The sequence below is a fragment of the Plecotus auritus genome, assembly GCF_963455305.1.
Source record: "Plecotus auritus genome assembly, chromosome: 6".
NCBI classification, from domain to species: Eukaryota; Metazoa; Chordata; class Mammalia; order Chiroptera; family Vespertilionidae; genus Plecotus; species Plecotus auritus.
The window spans coordinates 103,556,524-103,576,679 of NC_137773.1; the positions used below are offsets into that span (position 1 = coordinate 103,556,524).

Genomic DNA, 20,156 nt, shown 5'->3' on the forward strand with positions numbered 1-20,156 from the left:
ATTGTATATTTAACAGATCCTAAGTGCTTTGGATTATATGATATTTTATGTGTCATTAAGAAAAAATGCTGAAAGTTAAACTGTGACACACCATCATCTGTATGATGTGCCAGTGGTCCCCTCTCCCCAAATTGTGGTTTCAGTTACCCATGGGCAACTACAGTCTGAAATGTTAAATGGAAAATTCCAGAATTCAACAATTCATAAGTTTTAAATTGCATGCCATTCTGAGTACCTCATTTCATCTCATCACATAGGCATTGCATCATCTCACATCATTACAGGAAGAGAGATGGGTGAGTACAGTAAGATATTTTGAGAGAGACCACATTTATATAACTTTTACTGCAGTGTATTATTATAACTGTCATATTATTATTATTATTGTTAATCTCTCACTATGCGTAATTTATAAATTAAATTTTAACATAGTATATGTAGTGTTCAGTATTACCCTGCGGTTTCAGGCATTCATTGGGGGTCTTTGAACCTATCCCTCTGTGGACGAGGGGGACTATTATACTCGGATTTTAGAGGTGTTAAAATGTGCAAGAGCAGCAGACTTAGAATTGGTGTATTGTAAAGATAAACTGTTCTTCTCCTAAGGTGAATATTTACAGGTGGAATTATTGGACTAAAGAATATAAATGTTTGCTCAGCTGGCATGGCTCAATGGTTGAACATCAACCTATGAACCAGGAGGTCACAGTTCGATTCCCGATCAGGGCACATGCCTGGGTTGCGGGTTTGATCCCCAGTGTGGGGGGTGCAGGAGGCAGCCAATCAATGATTCTCTCTCATTGATGTTTCTATCTCTCCCTCTTCCTTTCTCTCTGAAATCAATAAAAATATTTTTTAAAAAAGAACATGAATGTTTATGAACTTTTTGATGAATATTGATAAATTTCCATCAGAAAGTATGTACAAATTTGGATTCACTGCAAGATAAATACATACCTTTGCAAATCCTGAATATTAATTATACTTATTTAAAACACCTTAATAGGAGAAAAAGTTAACTTGAAATTTTTTAGTTTATTGGTGAGATTTGAACATTTTTCACATGTGTATAGGCCCTTTGAATTTCTTCTCTTGAGAACTGCCTATTAATCTTCCTTACCTATATTTTTATTTATTTTTAAAAATTTATTTACTTTAAACATTTATTTAATTTTATTAACATTTTTTTTTTTTTTAGAGAGAGAGGAAGAAAGGGACAGAGAGAGAAACATCGATGTGAGAGATACATTGATCCGTTGCTTTCTTTTAACGTCTGATCAGGGATCAAACCTGCAGTGTTCTCGTGCATGGTGTGATACTCCAACCAACTGAGCCACACCAGCCAGGGCTCCTTACCTATTTTTATATTGGGACCATCATTCATTCTTTCTCCTGCTGTTATACCTTAATATATTTTGCTTTCGGCTAGGATGGGGTTAGAGGGACCTAATTTTACTCCCATCAGAAACAACTAAAAAACTGGAGACAATACACAGAACAGTGGTTCTCAGAAATTTAACATCAGGCAGCACAGGATGGTAATCTCTGTGAGGGGAGTAACAAATGAGATGAGCTTATGAGAAGCCCAACTCCTGCCTGGGCTGAATTTCTGCAGCATCACAGGGTGGGTTTACCTCAGTGGAACCTGGCTGTCTCATGAGTTGAGAAGATGGAGTTGGGGCCTGGGAAAGTGAAGGAAGCTGGAGTTCACAGGGCAAAGTACCAGAGATGAGAGAGTGGCATAGAGAGCTCTGGAGATCTGCAAAGGATCCCATTTGAGTCTTCTTCTCAGTGGTGGTCAACATATGCTTGTGAGTAAACTGCTGGAGGCCAGGAAAGAACTACCCAAATGGCTGGAACTCACACACACAGAGACAAGAGCAGTGTTCCCACCAACCGGGGTAGAAACACATTGTAATTCAAGAGGGTAATGGCCATTCCAGAGAGTGGCACTTTATTAGTGGAGCAGAGTTAGACTAAAATACAGGCAACATTTAAAAGCTAGCCATGAAAGGATCCAACGTGTATCCCAAGTACTTAACTGCATTGAATAACAAAGCTCAAGAATAATATGCAAAAAAAAATGGAACGAGACCACCAACTTACACCATACACAAAAATAAACTCAAAATGGATAAAGGACTTCAACGTACGATGGGAAACGCTAAAAATCTTAGAAGAATCCATAGACAGCAAAAGATTAGATATAATGTTGTAGCAGTAGCTTTACTGATAGCTCCTAGGGCAATAGAAACTAAGGAGAAATAAACAAATGGGACTACATCAAAATAAAAAGCTACTGCACAGCAAAAGAAACCATCAACAAAACAACAAGAAAGCCCAGTGTATGAGAGAACATACTTGCCAATGTTATACCCAATAAGGTTCTAATCTCCAAAATTTATAGGGAACTCATACATCTTAACAAACAGAAGATAAACAATCCAATCAAAAACTGGGCAAAGGACTTATTACATAGACACTTTTTGAAAGAGGATATACAGAAGGCCAAGAGACATATGAAAACATACTCAAAGTCACTAGTCATCCGAGAGATGCAAATCAAAACGACAATGAGGTACCATCTCAGACCTGTCAGAATGGCTATCATCAACAAATCGAAAAATGACAAGTGCTGGGGAGGATGTGGAGAAAAAGGAACACTTGTGCACTGCTGGTGGGAATGCAGACTTGTGCGGCCACTGTGGAAGACAGTATGGAGTTTCCTCAAAAAAATTAAAAATGGAACTCCCATTTGACTCAGTAATCCCACTTTTAGGACTATATCCCAAGAAATCAGAAACACCAATCAAAAGGACATATGCATCCCTATGTTCATAGCAGCATAATTTACAATAGCTAAGATTTGGAAACAGCCCAATTGCCCATCAGCAGATGAGTAGATTAGAAAACTGTGGTACAGCCCTAACCGGTTTGGCTCAGTGGAAAGAGTGTCGGCCTGTGGACTGAAAGGTCCCAGGTTCGATTCCGGTCAAGGGCATGTACCTTGGTTGTGGGCATATCCCCAGTGAGGGGTGTGCAGGAGGCAGCTGATCGATGTTTCTCTCTCATCGATGTTTCTAGCTCTCTATCCCTCTCCCTTCCTCTCTGTAAAAAATCAATAAAATATATTTTTTTAAAAAAACAACTGTGGTACATCTACACAATGGAATACTACCTTGCTGTAAAAAAGAAGGAACTCTTACCATTCGCAACAGAATGGATGCACATGGAGAGCATTATGCTAAGTAAAATAAGCCAGTTGGAGAAAGATAAATATCACATGATCTCACTCATTTGTGGAATATAATGAACAACATAAACTTATGAACAAAAATAGATCCAGAGACAGAGAAGCATTGAACAGACCATCAAACTTCAGAGGGAAGGCAAGGGAGGGTTGAGGGGGGTAAGACATCAACCAAAGGACTTGTATGCATGCATGTAAGCATAACCAATGGACACAGACACTAGGGTGAGGGCATGTGCTTGAGGTGGGGGTGGCCGGGGAGCGGTCAATGAGGGAAAAAGGTGACATATGTAATACTTTAAACAATAAAGGATTTTTAAAAATTTTAAAAAACAACGTAACAGTGCTCTGCAGTACCAAATGACAAATTCAGAGTGTCTGACATGCAATTAAAAATTGATAGATATGTAGGAAAAGATGCTCCATAATGAGAAAAGATTAGTGAAATTGAAGATATAGCAAGAAATTATTCACAATGAAACAAACAAAAAAGACTGAACAAGGAGCAGGCAATCTGCAAGCTGGGAAAACTTCAGGTGGCATAATATCTGTATAATTAAACACCCCAAAGTAGAGGAGAGACCAGCAGGAACAGAAAAATATATTTGAAAAATAATGGCTGGAAAATTTCCCAATGTGATGAAATGATCCTATAAAGTTCAACCAATTTTCAGCATGTGAAATATGAAGTACAGTACACCATGGCTTAAGATCAAGGATAAATGGCCTAAAAAATAGTCTGGGAAAACAGACATATGAGATAAAGAAGAAGGGAAGACATTGCAATGTGTGTACTCAGAAAAAAAAAATTTCTGTCACCTAGAATTCTATATCTAGTGAAACTTGCCTTTCATCAATACAGAGGTGAATTACCCTTGGCCGGGTGCTCCATTTTTAGAGCATCATCCTGTGCACCAAAGGGCTGTGGGTTCAATTCCCAGTCAGGACACATATCCAGTTTGGGTATTCGATCCCTCATTAAGGTGCAAGCATGAGGCAACCGATCAATCTTTCTCTTTCTCCCCTCCCTCTCTCAAATCAATGCGAAACATCCTTAGGTGAGGATTAAAAAAAAGTAAAGGCTTTTGCAGACATGTAAACGCTGTAATAATTTATTACTATAGCAGGTTAGCATTTTAAGAAATGTTCAAGGAGGTTACTTAGTCAAAAGGAAAATGGTTCCAGATGGAAATCTGCACTTAGCGAAGCAGTGAAGGGCACTGAAAATGCTAAATATATAGGCAACAGACTGTTTCCTCCTTTTAATCTCTAAAAGGTAATCATTCAGAGTAAGAGTAACAACAGTCTATTGTTTGCTTTATAACCCATGTAAATAAAATATACAATAAAAATAACATGGCATAAAAGACTGGGAGGAGTTTTTAGGCTATGCACAAAGTGGTATAAGTTAAAGATGCATACTATAAATCATAAACCACTTTAAAAGGACAGCACAAATGTGTGGAATGCTGCTAAAGCAGTGCTTAGAGGAAATATTTAAAAATTAAACCTGTATTTCAAAATAAAAGATGTCTCATTAATCTCAACTTCTTTTAAGAAATTAGAAAAAGAAAAATTAAAGCGAAGTAAGCAGAAGAAAGGAAGTAATAAAGATAAATGCAGAAATCAGTGGAATAGAAAATACAAACAATAGAGAAAAATTATTGAAATCAATAAATAGATAGTGCTTTAAAAAAATAGTGCTAGTAAACTTCTAATCAGACTCTTCAGGGAAAAGAGAGATTACTCAAGTTACCAGTGTAAGGAATGTGAGAGGTATTATAACTATATATGCTAACATATTAAAAGGATAATGGATATTCCAGACAACATTATGCCAATAAATTCAACAACTTAGATAAAGTAGACACATTTCTTGAAAAACACTATATCAACTAAAGACATTTAAGTTGTAGTTAAACCTCACAAAGAAAACTGTATGTCCAGATGATTTTACTAATGAATTCTATCAAACACATATGGAAAATATAGTACTAATTCTACATTACACTCTTCCAAACACCTTGAGGAGGTGGGAGTACTTCCCAATTCATTAATGTCAGCATTATGAGATACCATAATCAGACATATGAAAAGTATAGTCTGATATCTTCATAAACATAAGAATATATAAAAAGAACACATCATGATTAAATGAGATGTAACCCATGATGCAAAGATGGTTTAATATTTTAAAAACAATCTGTAATTCACCATTTTAACACAGTAAGACTGAAAAGTCTTACGTTCATCTCAGTAGAAAAACCATTTGACAATATCCAGGGTTCATTTCTGATAAGACCTCTGAGCAAACTAATGAAAATAGATTTTCTTCAACCTGACAAATTTTATCTGAAAAATCAAATTTACCATTAAAATGGCAATTACATTTGAAAGAAAAGATTTGACAATTATATTGCCATTTTACCTGAAGTTCCCCTGAATAATATTGTGATGTTAGGTTGTGTTTATTGATGGATTATCTTATTTACTTTTAAAGGAATTAGGACATAGAATTTTAAATAAACCAAAAAGTGACTTATTAGTGGATCATTATGATCACTTCCACTTAAAGGGTGTTTTTTTTTGTGTGTGTTTTTTTTTTAATATATTTTATTGATTTTTCACAGAGAGGAAGGGAGAGGGACAGAGAGCCAGAAACATCGATGAGAGAGAAACATCAATCAGCTGCCTCCTGCACACCCCCCACTGGGGACGTGCCCGCAACCAAGGCACATGCCCTTGACCGGAACCGAACCCGAGACCCCCCAGTTCGCAGGCCGACGCTCCATCCACTGAGCCAAACCGGTTTCGGCTTAAAGGGTTTTTGTTTTGGTTTTTTTTTTTGGTGGATTGTTATTAGTAAACATGGTTTCATTCAAGATAATTGGTAAATGTTATAAAATATATTTTATTTTTATATGCAATATCTTTTGTTTTGCCTTGACTTTTTTTTCAACCTTTTATTGATTCCCCAACTTCATGCAGATTATAATTTCAACTACAAAAATAAATTCATTTTTTGGGGGGCCTATTGCTTACATATCCACAGAATTTAAGGATGTCTAATTTCTACTTTTTTTTCTTTGTTTAGGAAAATATAGAACCTCTTCAGGTATCATTTGCTGTTTCGAGCCCTCTTAGTAAGTCTTCAATCTCTGAGAATCTTTCAGGTAGTAATATTTGTTTATCTTATATTTATAAATGTTATTTGCAATGTCTGTGTATATGAAAATTAATTTCCTTATTTTCTTTTTAAAATTTTATTTTTATTACAACAATGCATACTTGGCATAAAAAACAAATAGTGTAGAAAAGCTTATAAGAAGCTTCTTACCCATCCATTTCAATTTCAAGTCCCACTTCATAATCATCCACATTTAACTTCCTTAGATGGGAGTTCCTTTTCCCAGTTAGCAAAGTGGAAATGACATGGATTGTAAGGGTCATTCTCAAATATCCAAAATTGTTCATCAACATTAACATGGCATGTCGGGCACATGTACTTTCCAAGATCTCTGGCTTTTTTATGATTGTGACAAGGTGACAAGGCAATAAATATCACTGCACTTTCCTGACAGACCAGAACTTGGCTGGCAAGCATGTCATGGGAAAAAACACTTAGGATGGGAATCATTATTCATACCTTTCCCCTGGTTGAAATCTTTTAATGGCTTTTCGTTTGCTATGGGACACGAACTGAGCTCATTAGCACAGTATCCAAGACATGCATTGTCAAAGTAGCTAAAATTTGAAGCATTAGTCTATCAGGTTCAAAAGCATATGCTCTTCATACTGCCTTTCATTTATTCATTAAAAGTAATCAAAGTTTTCCTGAACTTGGTAAAGTCAGGTATTTTCATTATCATCTTAATGCCCTTTATTACAATTTCATTGTACAAAATGTAGCTTGGAATAAATGGAATGAGTGAAAATATGAGTGTTTATAATATGATTTAATCTGTTATCTGAACAAGATAACATTATACATTCTCCATGGAAAGTGTCAAAAGTTTCTGAGTATTCAGTAAACTTAAAGTTTTAATATTTTTGAGTCTCAAAATGTATTCATAATGATAATTATGTTTAGATATGATAAGATAGTAAAAGCAAAGGTGGGTATTCAAAAGAGTATGCAGTATTTGAGAAATGGTGGATCTTAAACTGTTTCGTTAACTACCCTAATTTTGCTTGTGTTTTGTTCTTCAGGTATGGATACATCTGCAAATAACCACGATAAAATACCTTCCTGTAAAAATGGTAGAAGAACACGGACCTCTAACAGAAGAAGCGTAAGTGTTTCTATTTGGCACAATATTTTTATTTTTTATTTATTTATTTATTTATTTATTTATTTATTTATTTTTCAAAAATATATTTTATTGATATTTTACAGAGAGGAAGGGAGAGGGATAGAGAGCTAGAAACATCGATGAGAGAGAAACATCGATCAGCTGCCTCCTGCACACTTCCCACTGGGGATGTGCCCGCAACCAAGGTACATGCCCTTGACCGGAATCGAACCCGGGACCCTTCAGTCCGCAAGCCAGTGCTCTATCCACTGAGCCAAACCGGTTTCGGCTATTTTTTAATTTTGCATTAGATTTTTTCTTTTTTGTGATTGATTATGGGTAAAATCTTGGCTTGAATGGTGTTATTAAGACCTAATACTTGATCCTACCTAGCATGTCACCCAGGTAATGATGTTTCCTGTTTTGGTTTTAATTAATTCTATTAGAAGAAAAATCCAATAAAACAAGAAGCTTTCAGAGTTTGTGTTAATGTGGAAGATAATCTGTTTGAAAAGCTTTTTTGAAATCTGTGTGGTTTTATGGATTTTGTTGAGGTATAAAGTGGAGAAAAGTAGCATATAATAAGCAGAGCTAGAAAATGGCATAAATATGATCTTTTTTTAAAACTATACTTTGTTTGGTATGTTTTTTTTAACATTGGGTTTCAATTATTTTCAGTATGAGTCTAATTTTCATTGAGTGCATATCTTTTGGTATTTTATTAAATTATATAAAATTGGAATTTTGTCTGTAGCATCATAGTGCATAAATATGTTATATGTTATAAGGTTTCTGGCTGATATTGTTAGATTATATACCCAGAATTCAAACTTAGATAATCTAATAGTTCATTATTGTTTTTTCATATAGCTCAACTGCAAGCAGTTTAGGTGCTAACTTGTAGATGCTCAATAAATATTTTGGTGAATGACTAAATCAACTAATACTTAAAGTTTTTTTTCGTATGATAATTTGGCAAAGTGCATATGCTTCTGGGTCCATGTTTGGTAGATCAGAAATTAGTAATTACTGTTTCCTTCAGGTGAGGTTATAAGTTGGTTAAAATACATCTAATGGAGTTTATGAATTTAGAGGAAAATATAAGAATAGTAGAAGAGCATGTGAAAGAAAATAAATGTGAGAGAACATGCATTAAAATGTAACTTCTTGCATTGTATGGTATTCCTACTTTAAATTTTCTTTATAGCAATTGATCAGTTTTGCAGAAGATAGTGTTTGCAACTTACTTAATACAGAAGATCAGCCTTGCCAAGAAAAGAAAATCAAGAGGAGGAAATCCCAAGAAAGCAAGCGCACAGAGAGAGTACGTCCTAAAAAGAATCCGGTGAGTGTGTGTCCAAGATTTATTGCAGAGTAGAAGTGGTGCATTTCTTTGTTCTGTGGTTGGGGAAATATGGAAACAGAATTTTTGTTTTTTTGTTAACATTAGACCAAGAGTATTAAAATCATCTTATCTTAGAATAGTAAGGGCCATAAGAGATTATATACTCAACTAGAGGCCCGGTGCATGAAATTCATGCACTGGTGTCCCTCAGCCCAGCCTGCACCCTCTCCAGTCTGGGACCCCCTCAGGGGATGTCCAACTGCCAGTTTAGGCCCAATCTCTGTGGTATCGGGCCTAAACTGGCAGTCGGACATTCCTTTCACAATCCGGGACTGCTGGCTCCCAACCGCTCGCCTGCCTGCCTGTCTGCCTGATTGCCCTAACCACTTCTGCCTGCCAGCCTGATCACCCCCTAACCACTCTCCTGCCAGCCTGATAGATGCCTAACTGCCCTCCCCTGCCAACCAAGTCACCCCCCCAACTGCCCTCCCCTGCCGGCCCGGTCACCCCCAACTGCCCTCCCCTGCTGGCCCAGTCGCCCCCAACTACCCTCCCCTGCTGGCCTGGTTGCCCCCAACTGCCCTCACCTGCCAGCCTGGTCACCCCTAACTGCCCTCCCCTGCCGGCCTCGTCCCCCTCAACTGCCCTCCCCTGCAGGCCTGGTCCCCCTCAACTGCACTTCCTCCCCTGCTGGCCTGGTCACCCCTAACTGCCCTCCCCTGCCGGCCATTTTGTGGTGGTCATCTTGTTCCCACATGGGGGCACCCATCTTGTACGAGGGTGTGACGGTCAATTTACATATTACCTCTTTATTATATAGACTTCTTAATTACCCAAGGGCCTCTTTGCATCTTCTTTCTTGTGTTGGGTAAATCCAGCACAATGAGTCATTGCACTCAAATGTTAAATCAATTCTTATCTCTGAATCTAATCTAACCTGATCCTATTTGGGGAATCCTTTAACTTTCTGGACAGGGATGAGTGCGCCCTGTGCACTGGTTTGACCTTGTTTCTTCCAGTGGCTGGATTGCTTCCCCACATTTAAGGAACAGTTTAGAAACTAGCACTGAGTCAGTGTGTCAAGGCCTAGCCTGACTCAGATGCCTTCACCCTCTTTTATGTATGGTATAACTGATCCTAGCACCTTAACCCAGTTACTTGTCCCTCTCCCCTTCACTGATCTACATCTTCCTCTGCCATACCCCCAAGCTTATTAATACCCAAGCCCCTCTCACTTTTAATAATATACATTTATATGTCTTACTCTCCAATCCCAGTCTTATATCCATTCTTGTTCAGACTCCCTTACTGATATCCCTCTGCTGGTACTAATAATCTTCTGGCCCCTTTGTTTACTCTTAACCTTTCAGATGCCCCTTAATTTCCCATGTTTCCTTATTTATTCTAAACCATGTGAACTGTTTTCATCCACACTTGTTAGTAGCTTCAGCTCTGCATCCCTTTCATTCCACGTCCACTCTGGACTAATCTAACCAGGATCCCCTCTCCCATCTAACATCGCTCCTGAAGAGACACACAGATGCTTCTGCAAATCCAGTTCCACATATTATCTGATGTTTGGTCTTATTCTCCAACCCCTTCGCCACTTCACTTTATTTTTCCAGTGCATCCGTTGAGGTCTTGCTCTCACCATCTCAGCAACATTCAACATCATTGAGAACATTCTTACAGTCTATGTTAAAGGTTTATTTTCTTCCACCTATCCTTAGATGTTTCTGTTACCCAGAGTTCTACTCTTTGCCCTTCCAAATTTTGTATTTTCTGGGTGATTTCATATGCAGCATGGTTGGTTGATAACTCCCAAATTGTTCTGATCTATAAACGTTAAGTTCCACTGCCTACTAGACATCTCTTCTTAAACCATCCTACAAACACCTAAAAAAATTAACATTTCAAAACTAATAAACTCTTCAATTTCACCCCAACACACATCTACCTAAAACAGTCAGTAAACTTTTATGCTTCATAAAACAAAAACTGCCTCCTTTCTTGGTTTAAACATGGCACAATCACCCCCAAGTCAGGAAAACTAGAAGAAACTGAATGTTTTCCTGGTTCAGTCACTTTTTTACGTCAGAGACTCCTTTGAAAGATCCCTTTGCTGAAAAAAATACACGTACTTTTTTTGTTTTGTTCCTCACCTGAGGATATTTTTCCATTGATTTTTTTAGAAAGAGTGGAAGAAAGAGGGAAAGACAGAGAAAAACATCGATGTGAGAGAAACACATTGATTGGTTGCCTCCTGCATGGGCTTGACAAGGGCCCAAGACGTGGAGGAGCCTGTAACTGAGGTACATGCCCTTGACCAGAATTGAACCTAGGACCCTTGTGTTCTGCAGGCCTACGCTCTATCCACTGAGCCAAACCGGCTAGGGCAGTGGCTGGCAAACTGCGGCTTCTGAGCCACATGCGGCTCTTTGGCCCCTTGAGTGTGGCTCTTCCACAAAATACCACGTGCAAGCGCACATGTACAGTGCGATTGAAACTTCGTGGCCCATGCGCAGAAGTTGGTTTTCGGCTCTCAAAAGAAATTTCAATCGTTGTACTGTTGATATTTGGCTCTGTTGACTAATGAGTTTGCCGACCACTGGGCTAGGGCAATACACATAAGTTTAAAAATAGCATTCATCTTATTGCATTAGATATTAGTATTCCTCATACTCTTTAAAAAACACTGTTTCAAAGAATGTGTACCTACTTCTTTAATAAAATCAGTAGCCAGAAAGTTCAAGAAGGGTTGAGCATTAAGTTTTGTTCCAAGGACTCCACTGCATCAAAAAATGGATGTAATAGGAGGAATAGGTTTAGAATAGCACTGAAAAGAGGAAGGAAATGAGGAGGGATATTAAGCAACAGATGACAGCCTTCATTGAATTTCTGGAGGACAAAGCAGATGGGAGCATGTTGACAGATAAAATGTGGAAGATTTACAGCCCAGAATGTGCTAGGAAGGAGCTAGAGAGGCGCTGGGAATCCCAAGAGACTGGGTCCAGTATTGGCAGGTACGATGGATGGTGAGAGTGAGAAGTGGTAGTGAAAAACAGATTAATTGAAGTCCTTAATGTGAAACAATTTGCACCAGTTGGCACCCCCACCCCCATCTCCCACCCTGAAGCTCAGAACAGATGTTGTCATCTAGATTAAAGCCTTCATTCTGGCATTTGGAAAGGCCTGCAGTTGACACTCCTCATTCTCCCTGTCCCACACAGAGTTCCTAGTGGAATTACCATGCAGGAAAGAGACTGAGCTGGAAAGCAGAGGAAACCCATACCAATTTCCAGTCTTCTCCTATGCAAGAATCAGACAACTAAATAGAACCAAGAACATGAAAGACCAATATTAAAAAACTGAAAACTGACCCCAGAAAGAAATGTTATTCAGAGAATGGAAGGAAATATTATTTAAAAAGCAAATGTTCTAATATCCTCACATTTAAGAAAGTATATACTCAAATTTAAGAAAGTGTAAAACTATGAAGGGGGATGCTATGAAAAGGGAGCAGAGAAAAAGTATTTGAAAAAATATAAAATTTAGTAGTTGGACTAGAGAATAAAATTAAGGAAAGACTCCCAGAAGGTAGAGCAAAGGAGAGATAGACTAGTAATGAGATGGAAGACCAGTCTAGGAGACTTCATGGGAATCTCAGAACAAGAAAGTAGCCTGGAAGAAATTGTCAAAATAAAAGAAGCGGATTTCTTTGAACTGAAGAAAGGAATGAAAAAAAAAAAAGGTCAGCACTTCGACAAATCATTGTGAAATTAAAAAATAAAAATAAGGAGAAAAGTGGACTTTTCCTACCAGGAAACAATAATCAGAGTGGTACCAAGTTTCACCGCACTCTGAATTCTGAGAGATAATTCAACAGGACATTTAAAGCTGTGAAATAAACTTAATTTCAGCCCAATATTCTAAACCCAGCCAAATTTAATTAAGTGCGAAAGAAAAATACATTTGACATTTCAAGGACTTTGGAAGTTTTTCTTTGGGTATTTCTGGAGGTGCTACTTAGCAAAATGAAGTAAGCTTGAGACTTCAGGACTCCGTGGATCTAATAATACAGGAGAGCGATGGCAGGAAAAACTCTGATTTAGCCTTTCAGCCAGCCCAGGAGAGCAGCCAGTCCAAATTGTGCAAGAGAAAACGGTGCTCTAGGAAGTAGGTCTCTGGAGGGAAAAACAAAGGACCTGTGATTGAGAAAATGGAAAGTGTGCCATATGATAAAAAGGTAGTTTTATGTCATTTCAAATAAAAGTTTGTGTACAAAAGTTTTGGAGCAAATATGATTTCAATCAAGGAAGTGTGAGGAAAAGTATAATTGATAGTGCTTGAAATCATCTACAGGGGACACCAGAGGAAAGGAATATGATCTCTGTCCTTGACAGAACAATGGAAAATGTTTATACAGTCGTAATAATGTAGATGCAGTTTGTTTTCAACTAAGGGCAAAGTTTTAACAACTTGATTGTGTATAAGATGATCTAATTGCAGGTAAGAGCAGAAGGTGGAAGTAGGTAGAAAGGATGGAGGTGAAGGTATTAACACTAATGGTGTAGTGGTTAATAGGGCAGGTTCTAGAGCTTCTATTGGTTTTAAAATGGAGGTGGTGTACTTATTTTATAAGCTTACTAGAGGCCTGGTTTATGAAATTCATGCACTGGGGTGGAGGTGTGGGGTGTGTGTGTGGGGCAGGTGTCCCTCAGCCCAGCCTGCACCCTCTCCAATCTGGGACATTCCTCTCACAATCCGGGACTGCTGGCTCCTAACCACTTGCCTGCCTGGCTGCCTGATTGCCCCTAACCACTCTGCTTGCCAGCCTGATAGCCCCCTAACTGCTCCCCTGCCAGCCTGATTGACACCTAACTGCTCCCCTGTCAGCGTGGTCACCCTCAACTGCCCTCCCCTGCCGGCCATCTTGTGACAATGTGGGGTGGCCATCTTGTGACAATGTGGGGGCAGCCATCTTGTGGCCATCTTGTGACGTGGGGTGGCCATATTGTGATGACATGGGGGTGGCCATCTTGTGAAAGTGTGGGGTCAATTTGCATATTACCTCTTTATTATATAGGATGGTGAATAGTGAATGAGTTAATACATGTAAAACACTTAGAACAATGCCTGGCCATAGTAAGCACTATGGCTGTTATAATTATCATCTTACAAATTAGAGGAGTTTAAGATGTTTTTTAAAAGATGCAAAGAAATACAAATGTAAATTCAAAGGTAACCAATGAAAGAACCGAACTAACAAGGAAGAGGAAGGTTTAATTTAAGTGAGAAATAGCCTCATCTTTCATGGCAGAGATTAGTGGAGATTTACACTATGTTGTAAGCTTGAAGTATTCTAAGAGAATAGATCTTACACACATAAAAGTGGTAACTGCTAACTATGTGAGGGGATGGATGTGTTTATTAACTTGATTGTGGTAATCATGATCTTCAATTTATATCAAACATAGAGGATTAAGGTCACTAATATTAAAAAAGCTTCTAAATTGAGTAAAAAATTAACTAGAGAAAAATGTCCAAGAGATATTCTTTGTCTCCCCTTTTTTTCTTTGTAATTGTTTCTATGTATCAGGTCAAACTGTTCTGCAATCCAGATTTTTTTAATTGGTCTTATGTAGTAGATGTTTTGTAGGACCCAGTGGTGCAGTCTCTCAGGTCTTCTGGGCTGGGTGTTCTAGAGATGCTCCCTACTTGAGATATTTGGGTTCTCCTGATGTAGCTGGGTCTTAAATTTTATTGTCCCGTTTGTGGATGGAGTCTCCTCAGGGTGTCTGATTATGTGGCTTGTGTCCTGCCAACCATTGTGGAGGCGCTGACTGAACAGCACAAAATACAACACGACAAGACACGACACAGGAGAAACAGAACACGAATGTATACAAGACACCTATAATCCCAATAAAAGTGACCGCAAGAATGATAGCAAGGGAAAAAAAAAAAGAATGTGGGGAGAAAACGCAATAAAACAAACCAAATCGCACAAACAGAAACAGGAAAAAAAGGGGGGGGGATGGGCAGAATCTGTAGATGCAGAGCTTAAATAGAGAAAATAAGGTTAAGGAATTGGATGAATAGGTGAAGGACCATGGTTTAGAATAGAGAAGGTAGAAAAGAAATGAGAAGAAGAAAAAATAAAAAATAATTTTTTTTTGAAAGAGGAAAGAGCAGATACACCTAAATTTGGGAAGTGAAACAATTTAAAAATATTAGGAGAAGAGCAAGAGAAGAGAGAAAAAAATTGAGTAGTGAAGAAAAAGAAGAGAATGGGAAGTAAAGTGGGAGCAGGGAAGAAGAAATTAGATATATGAATAAACCAACAGACTAAAATAATAACATTAATAAAGCAGATAAAGAAATTCAATTTTGAAAAGGGGAAAAAAGAAAAGAGAAAAACTAAGACGGAAAGGCAAAGAAAAACGGGAGGAAAAAAAGTGAGGAAGAAAAAGGTGCAAAAAAATAAGGTAAAAAAAATAAAACAGTTCAAAACAATAATTAAAAAGTGAATTGTCATTTGCTTCAGCCGAGTAGTAATGCCCCATGGGAGCTGGTTTAGGACCCCACTCTTCTGTCTGCCAGTTCTGGGCTCCCTGTTAGGTACTTAGGTGCTGGCCACTGTTAGGCACTGTGCTTTGGCTTTTAGCACCCTGCTTGAAGCTCCATCCGATCCACCAGTCCTCTGCTTATGTTTATCTCGAAGCAAGCAGGTGGGGCCAATCTGCCCTCTTTGCCTGTCTGCCACCTGTCGGTCTTAATCCCTCAAGATCTGTTTCCGACAGGGCTTTAGGTGGGTTGGTCCTGTTTTGCTTTCAGAGAATAAGGTGTTTTTTTCCTGACCCAGAGCTACTACTACACTAGTGGCCCAAAATATTACTTTGCCTTTGGTTGGTCAGAGATCCTTGTATGGAGAACAAAGGGATTGGCTGGCAACCTGGAATTTTTATCCATCTGGTTCCCAGAATAGCAGGGCACACACCCCTCTTCCAATCCAGTCACTGAGGGCTCTTTGGAACTATTCAGACCTGTAAGCTTGGCCTCTGCCTCTGTTTCCTTGGTAAAGCTCAAACTGCAGGGTGTGGCAGGCTGTGTCCTCTGCCCTGAGGCTACTGGGAGGGGCTAGCTCTTCTGGGAAGAAATGGCCCCTTGGTTTGGAAGCTTAAGAATGCCCCAATGCAGGACTCCTGGCCATGTCTCCCTGCCCTGCTTCCTGTCAGCCTCTCCTCAGGCACCTCAAGTCTGTGCCTCTCTCCCTGCGCCAAAGCCTTGGGTGAGTGAGTGCAATAGAAAAGTTCTGTGTTCTGGGTTTACAGAATAAAAGCAAAGACAAAACCAAACCAAAACAACAAGGAAACTGTGGGTTTCTCTCCCCCACCCCCGCACCGCACTGCTCCTTGCTAGGGCTGCTTTGGTGGCTGTGGTCTTGTGTCCAGATTCCGAGGCAGCCAGCAGCCCTGTGGTTTTTCCTTTTCACACTTAGATATTATGCCTGTCCCCAAGGGCTGAGGCTTCCTCCTCACCCTCTCTGCCCGCCGCCCCTCTCAAGCCCACATCCCTGTTCATATGCTCTCCAGACCTCTGCCCTTCCTTGTTCTAAGTTTTCTCCTCAAGCTGTGACTAATACGTTAATTCTGTGTGGATGTTCTCCGGTTTAGTTGTATTTCCAGTCTGGCCCCCAGACTAGATGCCTATTCAGCTGCTATTTCTTTCTCTCCAAGAGATATTCTTTAAAGTTCACAAGATTGAAATGAAAATGGTCCTTAAACGTGAGAAATATGTTTGGAGTTTTTCACCATAAGGAGAACTCCATTGAGATGCCATTTCTTACCAAAGATTTGGGGAAATCCAAATGTTTGACAGCACACTCTGTTGGTACTGTTAGTTGGTAAACAGGCATGCTCATACCTTTTCTGTTAATGCATCTCTGTTGAGGGCAATTTGGCAGTATCAAGCCAAATTAAATATTCATTTGCCTTTTGACCCAGTAATCCCATTTCTAGGAATTCATCACAAAGATCCTGTGACAAATAGGCATTGTACAAAGTTATTTATTGCAGCACTCTGTAATGCCAAAGACTGAAAATGAACCAAATGTCTGTCAGTATAAGACTAGTGAGTAAACAATGGTGTGTTCACAAAATGAGGATTTTGTAAGCTATAGAAAGTAGTGAAGAAAAATTCCAAATTCTACAATGGAATAATGCCAGGAGTTATATACTGTTCAGTGAAATAAACAAGTTGTAAAATAATGTGTATCGTAAGCTACCTATTAAGGGGTGAACTATGTTCCCAGAATTCTTAGGTAGAAGCCCTAACCCCCACTACCTCAGAATGTGACTGTTTGGAAATAGAGCCTTTAAAGGGGTAATTAGGTAAAAATGAAGCCCATAGTATGGTCCCTAATCCATTCTGACTGGTGTCCCTTTAAGAAGACATAAAAGACACCAGGGGTAGGCATACAGGTAGAAGACCATATGATGGGGCAGCAGGAGGGCAACCATCTGTTCAATAATAAGAGGCCTCAGAGGAAACCAACCCTACCGGCACCTTGATCTTGGACTTTGAGCTTCCCGAACTGTGAGAAATAACATTGTTTAAGCCAGCTGTCGCCAACCAGTGGTCCGCAGACTACTGATGGTCCGTGAGGTCCAAAACGTTGGCAACCGCTGGTTTAAGCCACCCAGTCTGGTATTTTGTTATGGCACTTAATATGGAAAACTAATATACTACCTTTTTATCTAAGAGGGAACATTAAAAAATAATATAAGTATGTGTATATACATGAACACACAAAATCTTTTAATTAAAAAAGTTGGAGAATAAGGCAAAAACAACTAGTGACCTATAGGGAGAGGTGACTGGAGGGGGGAATAGGAAGAAATGAGGCTAGACTTCCTTGAATGTTTTACCTTTTGACATGTAAGTGTTCTAACTATAAAAATTAAGTTTAGAAAAAAGAACATCGCCTAAAATTTGAAAACAAAAGGAAACAAATTAATTGTATATGTCAAGTTGGTAGCTTAATCTTACAAAGAATTTTTTTAAACTTAGAAATTTGTCAAATCCTGTGGGATAGATCCTAAATACAAAAATAACTTCAAAGAAGGCTTAAACAGTATGAAGCACTCATATTGACAGGGGAATTAAATCTATAATAAAGAAAATAAACAGCTCTTTAACTGTCAAGGTATCAAGACTTTTCACTATGAGACAAAAACATTTCAGAACCTTGCTAGACAAAATTTGAGTGGGAAATATCAGTATGAACTGATATTTTTTCCTTTAAAATTATGAGAGAGAAAAAATTTTGTTTTAATGTATTGGATTCGGGTATACAGCTTAGTTGTTAGATAATCATGTACTTTACATAGTCTTCCCCCGATCTTTCCAGTACCCCAACTGGCACCATTTTCTTTCTCTATTGATGAAGCTTAGGAGTGAGCATCTCTGGTATCTAGATTGCTATATCTAAGTACCATTTTCACAGAGTTCCTTAGTGAAACAACTGCTTTCAGATTTACAACAGCAGATACAGGAAATGAACTCAGCTTTGTTCCAGTGTGCAAGCAAGAAAGCTTAAACTGCTGGGACCTTGTTAGAGGCCACAAACCAACAAGAAGGGGTGACCACTGACCAAAAGTGGGGCAGTCTGACCATCAGAAATAGTGATTGAATAGATTGAAACACAAACATCAAATAATGAAAAAATAGTTAAGTTCATAATAATTAAAAATATAACAAAACTTGAAGGACACTTTAGCTGTCTCAGACATCAACTAATTTTTCTAAACATTAGAAAATAAAGTTTGATCTCTATTTCAAGTAAATAATTGATGAGGCATTTTCACTAATAAGTAAAAAAGACATACTCATGAAAGCTGTGAATGTTAGGTGGAAGGTAATAGGGAAGCAGGATGGATGGATGAGACTGAACACCTGAGCCCTGGTTATTCATCATGCCACAGAAGGAGTAAAAGTGGGTCTCCTGATGCAGTAAGGAAGTATACAGTCATCTGTGAAATGCACTTTCCAAAAAAAGAAAAGAAAAAAGAAATTGGCTTATGCTGGGGATAGATGTCTCAGTTTGTTCACCAAATAAATGGCAAGAGGAAAAAGTTAAGGAACCAAAGATTAAAGAGACCCATCAAACAAATGGAATGTGTGGAGACCTTATTGGTGTCCTGCTTTGAATAATTCTAAAAAGATGTTTATGGACCAATTGGAGTACTTTGAACTCTGACAAAATATTAGGGAAAGTTGCTGTCATTATGGTTTTTGTATGGTTAAATGTTACATTTTGAGATAATTTTAGAAATGCATGCTGTTGTAAGAAGAATTAGAAAGATCCCAAGTATGCTCTACCTAGTTTTTTCCAATGGTACTGGTGACATCTTGCAGAACTGTTGTACAATATCACAGTGGTACATTATCAAAATAGAGTCAAGATAAGGACATTTTGTTGCTGCAAAGCTCTCTCTTATCTTGTCCTTTTGTAGCTATATTCACTTCCCATTCCTACCCCCCTCGCCCAACAACCCTTGGCAACCACTAATCTGTTATCCATATTTTTAATTTTGTCATTTTAAGAAGGTTATGTAAATGAAATCACACACTATGTAACCTTTTGGGACTGGCTTTTTTCACTCAGCATAACTCACTAGAAATTGGTCCAGGGTTTTGGGTGTGTTATTTTTAAAAAGAGATATACTAGTGTGTGTGTGTATATCTATCTATCTATCTATCTATCTATCTATATATAAATGAAGATATAAATAAATATAAAGATGTGTGTGTCCTATCTAATAAAAGAGTAATATGCAAATTAACCATCACTCTTCTACACCCACTAGCCAATCAGGAGCAAGTATGCAAATTAACCCCAACCAAGATGGCTGCCGCCACAGAGAGAGCAGGAGAGAGGCTTGGGTTTCCCTGGCGATGGAGGAAGCCAAGCTTTCCGCACACCCTGGCTGGCCCAGGCCTCCGCTTAAGGCTACAAAGTTTCAATTATAGAAGATAAATAAATCCCAACAGAAATGGCTGCGACCACGGAGGGAGCAGAAGGCTTGGCTCCGCTCCAGGCTACAAAGTTTCAATTGTAGAAGATAAATAAATCCCAGATACCAGGGCCTCCGCTTGGGTCGCCGGGGGGCGTGGCTGGCCTGCAAACCACCACAGGCCCCTCGCCCAGGCTGCCCCACGCCCCAAGGGAACCCTCACCCTGATCCGGGTCACTCTTCAGGGCAAA

General features: G+C 38.7%; 1 protein-coding gene across 2 annotated transcripts in view; it reads left to right on the forward strand.

Moving 5' to 3' along the window:
- Positions 1–20,156, forward strand: part of CDCA2 (cell division cycle associated 2) — a 68,889-nt gene that overhangs the window by 40,187 nt on the left and 8,546 nt on the right. For both annotated transcript variants that reach the window (XM_080675379.1, XM_080675380.1), the window contains exons 11-13: positions 6,345–6,423; positions 7,460–7,542; positions 8,750–8,887. In XM_080675379.1, coding sequence (XP_080531505.1) covers positions 6,345–6,423; positions 7,460–7,542; positions 8,750–8,887 — 300 coding nt within the window. The remainder of the gene's footprint in view (positions 1–6,344; positions 6,424–7,459; positions 7,543–8,749; positions 8,888–20,156) is intronic.